The sequence below is a fragment of the Nicotiana sylvestris genome, chromosome 11 (genome assembly GCF_000393655.2).
Source record: "Nicotiana sylvestris chromosome 11, ASM39365v2, whole genome shotgun sequence".
NCBI classification, from domain to species: Eukaryota; Viridiplantae; Streptophyta; class Magnoliopsida; order Solanales; family Solanaceae; genus Nicotiana; species Nicotiana sylvestris.
In genome coordinates, this window is record NC_091067.1 from 56,356,036 (window position 1) to 56,372,554 (window position 16,519).

The 16,519-nt window shown below is 40.9% G+C and overlaps 1 protein-coding gene across 1 annotated transcript; it reads left to right on the forward strand.

The window, feature by feature from the left end:
- The first annotated feature begins 3,469 nt into the window (after positions 1-3,469).
- LOC138881062 (uncharacterized) lies at positions 3,470-4,664 on the forward strand. The gene is made up of 2 exons (XM_070161262.1): positions 3,470-3,550; positions 4,032-4,664. The coding sequence occupies exons 1-2, from the start codon at positions 3,470-3,472 to the stop codon at positions 4,662-4,664; spliced, it is 714 nt and encodes a 237-aa protein (XP_070017363.1).
- The last annotated feature ends 11,855 nt before the right edge of the window (positions 4,665-16,519 follow it).

Genomic DNA, 16,519 nt, shown 5'->3' on the forward strand with positions numbered 1-16,519 from the left:
GTGTTTTGTATGGGTTTATAAAGTCTACTGTGGAGGTGGGTTTCGAATTTTAACAAAGCTAGGTGCACATAGGTTCTAATGATCATGTTTACATCCTTATGAAATTATAGTATCCAATTAAGTTGTGGCTTTAGTCTTAATGATATTGGAAATGGTTTTGGAGACATGATTCTTTTTTCATTTAACTAAATTTTGGTCATAAAGGGGAGTATCACAGTACTATCCTCAAGCTTTTGTTGGAATATTTTAAAGCTTGCAATCAAATTTTGTGATAAGTGTTTTCATTTACTGTACATATCCAACAAATCATTCCTTATGTAAGTATCCATTTTAATATGTGAAAGGGTCTGTCATTACCTGTATGCGGGCACTCTAGTAGGCATTTTAATAGGTGAAAGAGTTGCATATGTTCTCAACGCATAAAATTGTTAGACGTTGTATTGTTACAAATGAGTGTTCAAAAGAGATGCAATTATGGGCTACTGTTGTTGCGCTATGCCTCCTAAGCAAATCAAATCAATTGTGATTGTGTACACATTCGCGTGACATAATTACGATTCTAAAAACCAATTTGGAGTATGCATTCGCGCAACCGAGATCAAACCTTCTTAATAATAAAAATGGGTGCTACTGGGCCGTTAACTAAAATTAGTTCATATAGCATGAGGTGTGCCATGTTGAATTAAATCCCAAAATCCATGGCCCTCACTTAATTAATTTTAACTCTTTAGAAATTGAGATTTGCCATTTTTATTAAATAACCCATGGCCCTCAGATAATTAATATTAACTCTTTTAAAACCGGGGTGTGCCATCAATTGAATTTTTCATGGCCTCCGCAAATATTTTTGTTATTTTGAATGATCGTAGTTTGCTTTAGACCCGATTTAGATTAGTATTGTGATTATGTATACGCTCGCGTAACATAATTGCAAATTTAACTCTAAAAAAGACTCGAGGGATGCGTTCGCGTAGCTTCAACTAAAATTTTCTTAAATAAATAAACATTATTAATTATGGACACGTACGCGTGACATAATTTTTGACGCTCCAAAACAAAAGAGTATACGTACGCGTAACTCAATTCTTTAATTACGAATAATCAAGTAATTTTTTTTAAAAAGCGGAAAAGTTAAAATGCATGTAGGATATTAAATAATTTAAGCCAAGTATAAATTGTTAAGCGACCGTGCTAAAACCATGGAATTCGGGAGTGCCTAACACCTTCTCCCGGGTTAACAGAATTCCTTACCCGGTCTTCTGGTTTTGCAGACTTAAAATTGAGTCAACCTTCCTCGATTTAGGATTTAAGATAAACCGGTGACTTGGGAAACCATAAATTATCCCCAGTGGTGACTCTGAATAAAATAAATAATCCCGTTTCGATTGTCACTTAAATTGGAAAAAGCTCCCTTATGCCCTATTTCGAGTGTAAAAAGGAGGTGTGACAGCTCTGACTACTCTGCTGGGGATCGAACCCAGAATCTCTGGTTCAGGGTTCAAAATTCGAGCTGAGAATAACTGTTATATTGTCTTTATTTATTATCTGATTTTATTTACATGAATGGGCCTAATATGCTAAGTGTTGCTTTTTACCGCTTTGATATTGGTGAACTGTATATAAACTGTTACGAAACCCTTCCTCTTTCTGAGTCTTCTGAATTTATGGTGTACACGTGCGCGTGGCCCACATTTATATTATAAGTCATACCAAATAGAACGATGTTGGGTCAAGTAACTAGGCCGGGTAGACTTTCGTGCTCCTGGTACGTTGCCTCCACTTCGGCTCGAGCTATCCGCTTCGGTAAGCTGGGTTTAGAACAATATACCCCAGGTTTTACACTTAGAATAACTCAACTTCATGCCGGATCCCTAGTAGGAACGTTTGATTGCATCATGTACATTTGACTTTGGAGACTCAACACAGGGGTTGGGTCTGTCTAGGATAGGGGTACCCGAAACAAAAAGACCATCCTGATGCATCTTACTTGCTACTTGTGCATTCATTTGTTTCGGATTTGCATGTTGACCGGCTTATGGGGGGAAAGTTAGAGAAGGAAAATCAATGTGAGGACCGAGAAAGAAAATTGGTTGTTTTCGAAAAAAGAACATATTCCAAAATATTTTAAAATACTACCGAAATTTTGAAAAAATAAGAAGGAAATTTTGTGTTTCTTTAAACAAAATAGTTTTATTATTACGAACTACATAAGTTTGATTCTCGCCGGATGTGAGATACGTAGGCAACCCACATCGGGCCCAGCTATTTTTGAAAAAAAAGAAGAAGAAAAGGATAATAAATAAATAAAAATGTGGGTACATAAATGTCGTTGTGTTATCATAAGTAAGGCGACGTCATTCTTGTCCAAAATATGCTGAATATCCCCAAAAGGGTGTCGGAAGGTCGTTTTTGCATGAACAGCCGCCTTTGGTCGTTTTTTTAAAAAACAATCTAACAGGTTAGCAAATACAACCTTTAAATCTTCTTCATCGAAGTGCTTTTTATGATTTTTTTTAGAAATATTGATGATTTTTTTGTCAAAATGAGTCTTGATTTTTGTTTTTAAAATTAAAATCACTCACAAGTACAAAATGAGCATCATCCAAAACCCACCATTCACAAATGTAGATGAGTTTCTATTTCGCCTTCAGATGTGGTGGTATGAGTTAGGATGAGATAGTCAGAAATGGGTCATTAAGTATTTGAGAGCTCTCACAGATATTATGAAAGTTAAACCATGCGATGATTTGATTACGGCACTAGTGACTTTTTGGGACCTTGTTCACAATGTCTTTCGCTTCTCTGATTTCGAGCTTACTCCCACTTTAGAAGAAATAGCTGGATATTCCGGTTTTGACGGAGATTTGAGAAACCAGAATCTTATATTCCCAAAAGCTCCCTCTGTACACCGATTCTTTGGTATTCTGAATATCAGTAATCAAATCAGAAAGAGCAACATTGTCAAAGGGTGTTGTTCTTTCAACTTCCTATATTCAAGGTTCGGAAAGGCGGATGGATTTGAAATTCATGAAAAGGGCCTTACTAACAAACAAAACAAGGACACCTGGCAGATTCACCGTCGCTTCGCTTTCATGATGGCTTTTCTGGGAATCATGGTCTTCCCAAACAAAGAGCGGGCGATTGATATTCGCATAGCCAGAGTTGTACAAGTCCTCACTACCAAGGAACATCACACTCTTGCCCCAATCATTCTCTCAGACATTTATTGGGTGTTGACTTTGTGTAAGTCTGGGGCAAAATTCTTCGAAGGGTGCAATATTTTGTTGCAAATGTGGTTGACTGAACATCTCCGACATCACCCCAAGTTCATGCAGTATGGTTCGAGCAAGGACAATTTCATTGAGAGTTAGGAAGAAAGAATAAAAGATTATAAATCTCCAGGAGGGGTGGAAGCCTGGATATCCCATTTAAGATCTTTAATGGCAAGTCAAATTGAGTGGACTTTGGGATGGCTCCCAGTAAGAGAGGTGATACACATGTCAACCTTAAAGAGTTATTTGCTGCTGTTGGGTTTAAGAAGTATACAGCCGTATGCGCCACAAAGAGCTCTAAGACAGCTAAGGAGATACCAAGTGGTGCCTGATGATGAAGATTTGAGTGTGCAAGTGATTGAGCTACACCCCGAAGCCACACTCCCTGAGGCTTTAATCCAGAGGATTTGGAATAGTTGTCGATACTTGAAAGATGATACCCAAGTTCCAGATCCTGCGAAAGGTGAGATAGATCCGGGTTATGCTAGGTGGTTTGAGAAAAGATCTCGTGTGGATGATGCACCAGAACCCGATCCCAGAAGGCCCATAAAAAGACCGCATATCTAAGCCTTTGATGACAAAATCCAAGAAAGGTTGGCTTGGGGTGAAAAGGAAAAGGGGTGCAAAGCAACTATTCATGCCTTAGAAGAAATCCTAAGGAACCTCAATTTGGAGAATGACTTACAAGCACAAGAAGCAGAAGGTGAAAAGAAGAGTCTGATTTGCTAGAATAAAACTCTCCGCGCTCAGTTTCAACAGATAAAGAAAGCCTCTGAAGAGCCAGTAAGAAGTTGGAAAGATCAGAAAATCATTGCCAATCTGATGGAAAGGATGCAAGATTATGACTCCATTTTGGCAAAAACCGAAAAGGCGTTAGATAAAGCTAAGGAAAAAATCATACAGCTAAATGAGGAGGCCAAATCTAGTAAAGAACACCAAGTAATGAGATTTGAAGAAAAAATGGCTCAATTCGAGAAAGAGAAGGATCGTTGGATACATTCAAAGGCTCAACTCCATGCACAATTGAAAGAAATGAGAAGGTACAATAGAGAACATCAGCATGCAGATATTGATAGGGAGATAGCACAGGCAAGACTCGAGCAGGCCAGACTTCGGGCTCAATTGGAGTCGGCTTTAGATCGCGAGGGCCATATAAGAGATATAGCCACCACTCGCCAACAGCGATTACAAAACCAAGACCAGAATCTCCAAGATTTTAGAGCACAAATCCATGATTTGGCTGTTTATACCTCTCAAAGTTATGTGAACTGCCAGGGGATGGATTATGAGAGATTTTTGGAGCATGCACCTACTTTTGCCCGTCATCTTGCAGTAGAGTTAGAGAGGATGTACCGTACATTAGGGGGTCAGCCGGGTCAAGCTCCGCCGTGAGCATATGTTCCAGTGATTGAAAGCAAAAGATTGTGGAGTGAAGCATAGTCATAGTTGCTAAAACTTTTCATATAATAGTCATGTTTTAGTTTGAGTCCATGTTGAGTCTTTTAAACCATTTTCTTAAAATGTTGTCCAAATGTAATGTCATTTCTATCATTATACTATTTCGTTTGTTAAAATAAATAAAAATAATAATAATTGTTTCCACCAGAACTACGCTCGGTATGATTCATGCGGGGTCATGATACGTAGGCAATCTCCATAGGATTCGACCACAACCAAAAGAAAAAGAATAAAATGGAAAAAGAAAAGGGGAATAAAGGATATACGTGAGTAACAAAAAAGGGGAAAGGTCATAAAAAGTAAAAGCCGGGATGACACAAGCAACCAAGCAAATACATGATAGAAATGACTATTTGCCTAGGTGCATTGCATTCCTATGTGCGGTTGCCTATTTGTTAAAGCTCTAATCACTAACAAGTTTTGTTGTTATCCAGAATTCAAGTAGTTAGTTCACCTAAGCATACTAGCAACCTACCCATACCAAACCAGATCCAAATAATCATGTCTATCCCAGATGTAGACACCAGTGTCATCGAAGGAGAAGAGTTGGACGTTAACGCCATAAAAGAAGAGATGCACAAATTAAAACAACAAATGGCCGAAATGTATCAGGCCTGGGCTAAAGGACAACCGCCATCAGCTTACCCGGCTAACCCCACCTTTACTCCACCACCAGCTCAAACTCAGGATCATCCTGCCACCGATCTATCCCCGAGCTTTCCCATTTACCAACACTACCGGGGCACCACTTCTCATACACCACAATCTCCACCCCCTAAACCAATTTCATACCCTCCTTCACCAGTAACTCCTGTCTTCGTAGCACCTCCACCAGCTACACTCCACAAATCTCCTAGCGAGCCTATGTTCCAGGCCAGGACAACCAATACTACCCCTCAGAGCCCACTTTCAAACCTCTAGAAACCCATGCTCCTCGCTTTGACCTCCCGATAGAAGTTGATAAACCAGTCAAAAATCCCGAACAGGAGGAGATGTTCAGGAAAGTTAAAAGCTTAGAACAATCATTTAGAGACATGCGGGGGTTGGGAGAGCAAGTAAGCATGGCCTATAAGGACCTATGTCTGTTCCCGAATGTGCAATTACCGGCAGGTTTCAAGATGCCCAAGTTCGATCTATACAATGGGCACAGTGATACAGTAGCCCACTTGAGGGGTTTTTGCAGCAAGATGAGGGGAGTGGGAGGAAAAGATGAATTGTTAATGGCTTACTTCAGTCAGAGTTTGAGTGGATCAGCATTGGAATGGTATACCCTCCAAGACCATGGAAGATGGTACACATGGGATGATCTGGCGCAAGCATTTGCTTGTCACTTCCAATACAATCTTGAGATCATTCTAGATCGACTGCACTTGACTAAACTGGAGAAGAAGCACAGTGAAAGCTTCAGATAATATGGTTTCCGATGGAGGGAGCAAGCCGCAAGAGTAGATCCCCCAATGAAGGAAAGTGAGATGGTAGATTACTTCCTACAGGCTTTGGAACCTACTTACTATGGCCATTTGGTCTCAGCTGTGGGAAAGTCATTCAACGAAGTGGTAAAGATAGGGGGCATGGTAGAAGAGGGCCTCAAGTCGAATAAAATCATGAGCTATTCGGCTATCAAAGCGACTACACATGCTATTTAGGGCGGCATAGGAGGGATTGGGAAAAAAAGAGAGAGGAAGAAGCCATGGTTGATTCAGGAACTTGGTCCGGATCCAAAGGTTCACCTTACCACTACAATCAACCTTGACCCCACCAACAAACTTATCACCACAATCCACCCCAACACTACTATCCCCCACCAGAACCTCATTTTTCCATCTATCATACACAAGCATACAACCAACCTCCTGCACACACTCAATGGCATGCTCCCATCCTACAAAATACTTATCCACATCCACGAGCCTACCAAAACACTCCCGAACCAAGTTTTCGCCCTAGTCAAGCATTCAAAGGTGAAAGGTTGCAGAAAAAGAAAACCTTTACTCTGTTAGGATAATCATACACTAGTCTGTTCCACAGGCTAAAACAACTGAACATGCTGAGGCCGATACAGTCCAAACTGCCAAATCCTCCTCCAAAAAACCTTGACTATACTATCAGTTGTGAGTATTGTTCTGGTACTCTAGGTCATGACACAGAGAAGTGCTAGCACTTGAAAAGTGCGATACAGGAGATCATTGATACCAATAGAATTGAAGTTCAAGCTCCCGAGGCACCCAATATCAACAGGAATCCGATGCCAGCCCATCAGGAGGCGAATATGATTGAAATAGTGCATGAGGAAGGGGAACCCAAGAAGCCATCACAAACTGTCATGATGATTCGGTCTAGTGGAGTCAAAACAGATGAACAGTCAGCAAGTGAGGAGTCGGTGCTCAAGTTGAGCAAAAAGAGTGTTGGGCCATCTGTAGCAGTTAAGAAGGGGTCTTTAAGCAAAGTTGCAACGAAACAGGAAGGGATGTAGGTGGTTGTGCCCGGAGTGGCCAGCAAACCCGTCATAATCGTGGAAGGTGCCTGTGCAGATCGGGTTATTATCAAGCCGGTAACCCATTTACCAATAATCAACAGCAAGGCTATTCCATGGATTTACGAACGGGTAACAGTGATGTACAAAGGAAAGGAAGTCAAAGAAGAAGTCTGTGAAGCGCATGGTTTGACTCGCTCAGGAAGGTGTTTTACTCCCGAGGAGTTAAGAAGAACTAAAGATAATCCAGCGCTGGTAAAGAAAGTCGTAACTGAAGAAGAAGCAGAAGAATTCTTGAGGAAGATGAAGCTACAGGACTACTCTATCATGGAACAATTGAAAAAGACGCTTGCTCAAATTTCTCTATTGTCATTATTGATCCATTCGGATGAGCACCGTCAAGCTTTAATGAAGATCTTGAATGAGGCACATGTTCCCGATAAGATCTCCGTGAATCACTTGGAAAAAATAGCCAACAAAATCTTCGAAGCAAACAGTGTCACGTTTTCCAATGATGAATTGCATGTAGAAGGTACTGAGCACAACAGAGCTCTTTACCTCACAATAAAATGTGAGAACTCTGTGGTGACCCGGGTATTGGTTGACAACGGGTCAAGTGCAAACATCTGTCCTCTCTCCACTCTAAGCAAGTTGAAAATAGAAGATGATAGGATCCATAAGAACAGTATTTGCGTGTGGGATTTGATGGCGGAGGTAAAGATTCAGTTGGGGACATAGTGCTGGAGCTGACGATAGGGCCAGTTGAGTTTACAATGGAGTTTTAGGTGCTGGATATAGCTATTTCTTATAATTTGCTATTGGGTCGACCATGGATCCATGCCGCTAAAGCAGTCCCATCAACACTGCACCAAGTAGTCAAATTTTAATGGGATAGACAAGAAATAGTTGTGCATGGGGAAGATAGTTTATGCGCTCGCAGCAATGCCATTGTACCGGTCATTGAAGTGGAAGATGACCAGGGACCATGGGTCTACTAGGTTTCAGACACAATGTTGGTAGAGAAAGTTCTGGAGGGGAAATACATTTCAAATCCAAAGATAACCACCGCATCAGTCATGGTAGCCTATGAGATGTTGAAGAATGGTTTTGTACTCGGTAAATGTTTGGTCTCAGCTTTGCAAGGCATCATACAGCCGGTGTCTCTTCCTAAAAACTTGGGAACATTTGGTCTGGGATTCAAGCCCACTGCCGCAGACATAAGAAAGGCCAGAAAGCTAAAAGAGAAGGCATGGGTCCTTCCAAAGCCAGTCCCACGTCTTTCCAAATTATTTGTCAAGTCCGGTACCAGAAGTCGCCCAGTAATAGCAATTCGTTCTATGATTGATCCTGACAAGGAGTTAATTGAAAGACTTGAGAAGTTGTTCGACACTGTGAACATGGTGGAAATTGAGAGGGTTCTAGCAATGCGGAAGTGCAATTTGTCGGGCCAAAAGCAAAACTTAACAATTGGAAGGCTACTCCTCTCCCCACTCGGAAGGAGTCTTGGTAGTTTATTTTGAGTTTCCTTCAGTTTGTTTGGGTTATTCCAGGGTTGTAATCCAGATTTTTTATCTTTCAGTCTGTTTGAAGTGTGCAAACCTTATTATCTTTCATCATTCAAATGCAATGTAGTTTCCCTTTCTTTATCATTCCTAATAGTTTTTCTTTTGTTTTTCTTTTCTTTTCTGTACAGTTCTTTTTACGCTGGTTCTAATGACATAGCATGCATGAAGAATCCTCAGCCCAGTCTTAAAAATCAATCTGATTCTGAAATAATAGTTCAAGAAGTAGATTGTGACTACGAATTAGAATACGATGAAGATGAAGCCTTCGAAGAGATTAGTAAGGAGTTAATTCACTTCGAAGAAAAACCCAAACCTAACCTGAATGAAACAGAAGCCGTCAATTTAGGGGACACCGATAATATCAGAGAGACTAAAATAAGTGTCCATCTCGAGCCAAAGACCCGGAAGAGTTAATGAAAGCACTCATCGAATACAAAAATGTTTTTGCATGGTCGTATGACGACATGCCGGGTTTGAGCACTGATTTAGTGGTCCACAAATTGCCCACTGATCCAGCATTTCCTCCCGTCAAGCAAAAGTTGAGGAAATTCAAAACTGATATGAGTGTGAAGATTAAAGAAGAAATCACCAAGCAGTTTGATGCAAAGGTTATTCGGGTCACTCGATATCCTGTTTGGTTGGCTAATGTCGTACTTGTGCTGAAGAAGGATGGAAAGATCAGAGTATGCGTCGATTACCATAATCTCAACAAAGCAAGTCCGAAGGATAACTTCCCACTACCCAAAATCCATATTTTGATCGATAATTATGCCAAGTGTAAGATTGGATCTTTTGTGGATTGCTATGCAGGGTATCATCAGATTCTAATGGATAAAGAAGATGCATAAAAGATGGCATTCATCACACCATGGGGGACTTACTGCTATCGGGTAATGCCATTTGGTTTGAAGAACGCTGGGGCAACTTATATGAGAGCGATGAATACTGTGTTTCATGATATGATACATAAGGAGATTGAGGTATACGCGGATGATGTGATCATAAAATCAAAGTATCAGGTCGACCACGTTGGGAATTTGAGGAAATTCTTTCCTGAGACTTCGCAGGTACAACCTCAAGTTTAACCCTGCTAAGTGCGCATTTGGTGTTCCATCCGGAAAGCTGTTGGGATTCATAGTCAGCCGGCGAGGCACCGAGTTGGATCCATCAAAGATCAAAGCCATATAAGAATTGCCACCTCCGAGGAACAAGAATGAAATGATGAGTTTGTTAGGGAGGTTGAACTACATCAGCAGGTTTATTGCTCAGCTCACAACAACTTGTGAGCCTATTTTCAAATTGCTGAAGAAGGATGTTGTGGTCAAATAGACTGATGAGTGTCAAGAAGCATTTGATAAGATAAAAGGATACTTGTCAAACCCACCTGTGCTGGTTCAGCCAGAACCAGGGAGACCTTTGATTCTTTACTTGACAATCTTGAAAAATTCATTTAGCTATGTACTGGGGCAGCATGACATCACCAGCAGAAAGGAACATGCCATCTACTATCTTAGCAAGAAGTTCACGCTTATGAGGTTAAGTACACTCATTTGGAAAGGACATGTTGCACCCTAACTTGGGTGGCTCAGAAATTGAAACATTATTTGTCATCCTACATTACTTACCTCATTTCGCACTTGGACCTGTTGAAGTATATCTTTCAAAACCCTATGCCGGCAGGAAGACTTGTGAAGTGGCAGATTTTGCTCACAGAGTTTGACATCATCTATGTGACTTGAACTGCGATGAAAGCCCAAGCATTGACCGATCATTTGGCCAAGAACCCGGTCGATGAAGATTACGAGCCATTGAGAACTTATTTTCCCAATGAAGAAGTGATGCATATCGATGAACTGGAGCAAATTGAAAAACCAGGCTGGAAACTTTTCTTTGATGGGGCTGCCAACATGAAAGGATTCAGAATAGGAGCTGTGCTTATTTCTGAAACAGGGCATCACTATCCTGTTACGGCTCAGCTTCGGTTTTATTGCACCAACAATATGGCTGAGTATGAGGCCTGTATTTTGGGTCTAAGGCTAGCTGCAGACATGGATATCCAGGAAGTCTTGGTCTTGGGAGACTCGGATCTTCTGGTACATCAAATTCAAGGAGAATAAGAAACGCAAGATTTGAAGCTCATACCATACCGACAATGTTTGCATGATCTTTGTCAACGGTTTCGATCAGTGGAGTTCAAGCATATTCCAAGGGTCCATAATGAGGTCGCCAATGCTTTGGCTACCCTTGCGTCAATGTTGAACCATCCGGACAAAGCTTATGTCGACCCTCTGCATATTCAAGTCCGAGATCAGCATGCTTATTGTAACATGATTGAAGAGGAACTTGATGGCGAACCATGGTTCTATGATATCAAGGAGTACATCAGAATGGGGTAATATCCAGTGCAAGCCACGGGGGATCAAAAGAGAACAATTCGACGGTTGGCAAGTGGATTCTTCTTAAGTGGAGGAGTTTTGTATAAAAGAACACCAGACCTTGGATTATTAAGATGCATAGATGCTAGACAAGCTACGACTGTCATGTCCGAAGTACATTCGGGAGTCTGTGGACCACATATGAGCGGATATGTTCTGGAAAAGGAAATTCTCTGAGCAGGTTATTATTGGCTCACCATGGAGCGAGATTGTATCAGTTTTGTGCGCAAATGTCATCAGTGCTAGATACACTGAGATTTGATTTATTCTCCACCATCGGAATTGCACACAATGTCGGCACCATGGCCCTTTGTTGCTTGGGGCATGGATGTCAATGGACCAATTGAGCTAGCAGCATCCAATGGGCATAGGTTCATTCTGGTAGACATTGATTATTTCACCAAGTGGGTTGAGGCTAAAACTTTTAAGTCTGTAACCAAGAAAGCAGTGATTGATTTTGTTCACTCAAATATCATCTGTCGATTCGGAATCCCAAAGGTGATCATCACAGATAATGGTGTTAATCTTAACAGTAATTTGATGGAAGAGGTATGTCAATAGTTTAAGATTACACATCGCAATTCTACCCCGTATCGTCCCAAGGTGAATGGAGCAGTCGAGGCAGCCAACAAAAACATAAAGAAGATACTTCGGAAAATGGTAGAAGGTTCGAGGCAATGGCACGAAAAATTACCATTTGTGTTGTTCGGTTATCACATTACTATCCGTACTTCGGTAGGTGCAACTCCTTATTTGTTGGTATATGGCACTGAAGTAGTAATACCTGCAGAAGTTGAAATCCCTTCCCTTCGGATTGTCGCTAAGGCTGAGATTGATGATGATGAGTGGGTCAAAACCCGTTTGGAGTAGTTGAACTTGATTGATGAAAAAAGATTGGCAACAATGTGTCATGACCAGCTATATCAAAAGAGAATGGCAAGAGCATACAACAAGAAGGTGCGCCCTCGGAAGTTTGAAGTAGGTCAACAAGTGCTGAAGCGTATTCTTCCACATCAGGCTGAAGCAAAAGGAAAGTTCTCCTCGAATTGGCAAGGGCAATTCATTGTGACCAGAGTATTGTCCAATGATGCTTTATGTTTAACAGATATCGAAGGAAAATGCATAGACATGGCTATAAATTCTGATGCAGTCAAGAGATATTATGTATGATTTCTTTGTTATAATTGTTGATTGTTTGCACTTGGCATTGTTTCGAAGAATGAAATGACGAAGGCAATTTGTTCTACTATCTAAACACTCTACCCTTTGTTCCCCCTTTTTGAGCCATATTTATTTCTTTCATACCCCTCTTTTGGAATCAATAACAAAAAAGAGAGAAAAGAAAGAAAAGAAAAAGAGAAAAGGAAAGAAGTGAAAAAGAGAAAGTATAACAACAAGGAATTTCAGCGTGAACTACGTTTGACCTGATTCTTGTTAAGGATACGTAGGCAGCCTCACGACTCGGTCATAGTAAAATAAAAGTCAAAAGATCCCCAAGCAAGAAACTGGGGCAGAAGTTATGATTGTAATAAGAAATGTGATTCCAAAAGTTGTAATTCTGACCCATTTGAAGTTGTTTTGAGCCTATTTTATACCCTTTTCTTTCCAAACATATCCAAGAACCCACATTTCTGTCCAAAGAAAGACCTCCCGATCAGTCTAAGAGAGATTCCAAGTCAATCAATATAAAGAGAATTTATATAAGGGGCAACACTCCGGATTAAGCAAGAGAAACCAAAAAAATAAGAGAGTCTTATTGGTGAAAACCCTCATGGGCATCATGAGGCGACCAAAGCCGAGAGAAAATAAAAAAGAGAGAGTCTTATTGGTGAAAACCTTCACAATTACCATGAGGGGACAAGGAATCGAGGAATTAACAAATGAGAGAGGTTTGTTGGAGAAAACCCTTCAAGGCACTGCAAGTCGAACAAGGTCCGTAAGTTGGCGGAAAGTAAATTGAGTTGTGGAAATCTTGGAGTACAAAGTAAAACAATTGGAAAGGAGATTGGTTAAATAGATTGGGCTGATTAATCCAAAATACATACCATGATCATCGGTGCCAGTGACTCCGCTCAGATAAGTTTCTTTTCCTATCTCCAACAGTCATCCAAATTTGGATTTTCTTCTTTATTCTTAATTCCCAAATCATCGCATTTCATTGCTGTTAATTTTACTCCTCTAAAGCTCTTCCAAGGTTAGCCTTGTAAGAAGGAATTTCAGAGTTTACTACCAGTTTCGAAATTGCACAAAGCAAAATACGGCTAGAACATGCCAGAGATAATATGATGAAAAGTGGGACATAGGGTGTAAGCAAAAGTTATATCGGTGGAATGGTTTAGTAATGTCGTGGGAAATGTACGGGTTCATGTAGAAAGGTCGGAAGTGTATAACAACAGTTGTGGGATCCTGCAGTTAAGGATCAGTCAGAAGGTCAAAACAATTCTCGACCAGTTCAAGGTAGTCGGTTGAAGCAAAGCATGGCAAACAGAAAAACATCCCCAACAAGAATGCCACAACTAACCACCACATTTTAAACTGACAAGATTTTTGTGACGACCCAAAGGGTCATCACCGTAATTCTTCCTTGTTCCGTGCTTCCGAGGCCTTGAAAACCTCGCTTTTAGTAGCCTCGATTTGCGTGCATAGTCCGGGCGCGTAGCCGGAAAGTTTTTATGTTGAAATATGCAAATTATGTAAGAAATTTGATGAATTTTGATATTAATATGCATAATATTGACTTTGGTCAACTCTTTGGATAAACGAACCCAGATCTGTGATTCGACGGTCCCGGAGGGTCCGTAGAAAAATATGGGACTTGGGCGTGTGCCCGGAATCAAATTCCGAGGTCCCAAGCCCGAGAAATGAATTTTTGTGTGAAATTGTTTCCTAAAATTTATTAAGGAAAATGAAGAAGAAAAATTGATCAGAAAACTGTGGTATCGGGCTCGTAGTTTGGTTCCGACGCCTGGTATGGGTCTTAAATATGTTTTAAGCACTATCTGTAAAGTTTGACTAAAAACGGACGTTATATGACGTGTTTCGGACTTAAAAATGGGGAATTTGAGTTTTATGAAAGTTGAAAGAAAATCATGAGTTTTGAGACTTGATACTATGTATATGATATTATTTTGGCGATTTGATCGCACGAGTAAATTTGTAAAGTGTTTTCGAGATCATATGAATGTTTGGGTTGGAGCTCCGAGGGCTCAGGTGAGTTTTGAGTGGGGCCCTGGAGGTCTTAGACTTAAAAATGCAGGTTCAGATGTTGCAGGCACCAGTGCGGCCGCAGTCATTTCCGTGCGGTCCGCGCTGGCAGCCACGCGGCCGCGGTGCTTTTCTGTGCGGTCCGCGCTGGGTGGGTTCAGAGAAAGCCCACTTCTTCCCTCCCTCGGCGCGACCGCGGTACATTTCTGCGCGGTCCGCGCTAGCCCCCAGCAAAAGTATATATATTCGGGATTTTCAGTCATTTTCCCAATTTTCAAAAACCCAAAACCTAAGAGGCGATTTTCCAAACAACTTTTCTTTTCCAAAACCAGTGGTAAGTGATTTCTAACTTAATTTCTTCACTTCTTAACATCTTTTAACATGATTTTCACTTCAAATCAAAGATTTTCATGGGGAAATTGGGTGTTTTGGGTAGAACCTAGGTTTTCTACAAATTGAGAAGTTGGACCTCAATTTGGGGTCCGATTTCAAAACAAAACATATATTTGGATTCGTGGGAGAATGGGTAACCAGGCTTTGGTCCGAACCTCGAGTTTCGACAACGTGGGTCTGGGGGTATTTTTGACCTTTTTGGGGAAAAACCTTGTAAAAACTATTTTTATGCATTGGGGTTAGTTCCAATAGTAATTATTATTGTATTCAAGTAATTTGTGACTAGATTCGAGCGGTTGGGTGGTGAATTCGACGGGTAAAGCTATTCTAGAAGCGTGAGTTGAGTTTGGAGCATTCGAGGTAAGTGGCTTGTCTAACCTCGTGTGGGGGACCTTTTCCCTTAGGATGTGCTATATTTGATAATTGAAATGCCTTGTACGTGAGGTGACGAGCGCGTACTTGAGCTAATTGTTGAAAATCCGGTTTTTCCTTAATTATTTCAATTGAGTTCTTTTCTTATTTTATTCTACTTGTGAATTTAGCATGTTGCTAGTCTAGAAAGGCATGTTTAGTTGACTTAATTGCCTATTTGCTTAAATTGCCTGAATTGCATTACGTGAAGCATGTTAGGCTAGAAGTAAATGGTTACTTAGTACGAAATTAGCATTTAATTTAATATTCTTGTGTTGCTGCTCTGTGTTTTAAATTGGGACTACGGGTTACATTCCCGGGAGCTTCCCCCCTGCACATTTACTTTGGGACTACGGGTTAGATTCCCGGGAGATTCCCCCTGCACATTTACTTTGGGACTACGGGTTAGATTCCCAGGAGATTCCCCCTGCACATTTACTTTGGGACTACGGGTTAGATTCCCGAGAGATCCCCCGCACATATATTGAGGATACCGAGAGATCCTTGGGATACCAAGAGATCCCTAGTACATATTGAGGATACCAAAAGATCCTCGGAATACCAAGAGATCCCTGGCTTATATTGAGGATACCGAGAGATCCTCGGGATACCAAGAGATCCCTAGTACATGTCGAGGATACTAAGAGATCCTCGGGATACTTAGAGATCCCCGGTTACTTTCCTTATGGTTTGCTTTCATCATTGTTTCCGTTATTGTACTCTTATTATCCTGCATAGATTCTTACTGTAGGTTCTCAATTGCACTGCTTATCTTATCCTGACATCTTTATATTTTATATAACCTCAGTAGGGCCCTGACCTTCCTCATCACTACCCAACCGAGGTTAGGCTTGGCACTTACTGAGTACTGTTGTGGTGTACTCACGCCTCTTCTGCACATGTTTTTCATGTGCAGATCCAGGTACCTCTACTCAGGCGCACTATCAGTGAGGCAGGAGGACTATGGAGACTTCGAGGTAGATCTGCTGCGTCCGCAGACCGACGAGTCTCCCTCTTTATTCTATCTTTAGTACTTAGTTCTCTTTTCCTTCCGTTTGTTAGATATTCTGGAGTTTGGAGCCTCACTATACATTTCTGTAGCCTGTGTTTCCCGTGAGTTTCCGGGTTTTGGGATTGTTTTAGTCTTGGGATATTGAGTTGTACATGACGAACGGCATTCGGTACAATTTCCTTTTTTTTATTTATTTATTTAGATATGGTATTCTATTTTTCTGCAATTATTATGTTTCCGCAAGTGTTAGCATTACCTGGTCACGGAGACTAGGTGCCGTCATGACATGTTCACGG

What these genes read in the sequence shown, in the direction of transcription:
- LOC138881062 (XM_070161262.1), top strand. Translation starts at nt 3,470, where the DNA reads ATGGCTCCCAGTAAGAGAGGTGATACACATGTCAACCTTAAAGAGTTA. An exon ending in GGTTTAAGAAGTATACAGCC is followed by an intron (nt 3,551 to 4,031) that starts GTATGCGCCACA and finishes CAGTTTCAACAG; the next exon opens with ATAAAGAAAGCCTCTGAAGA.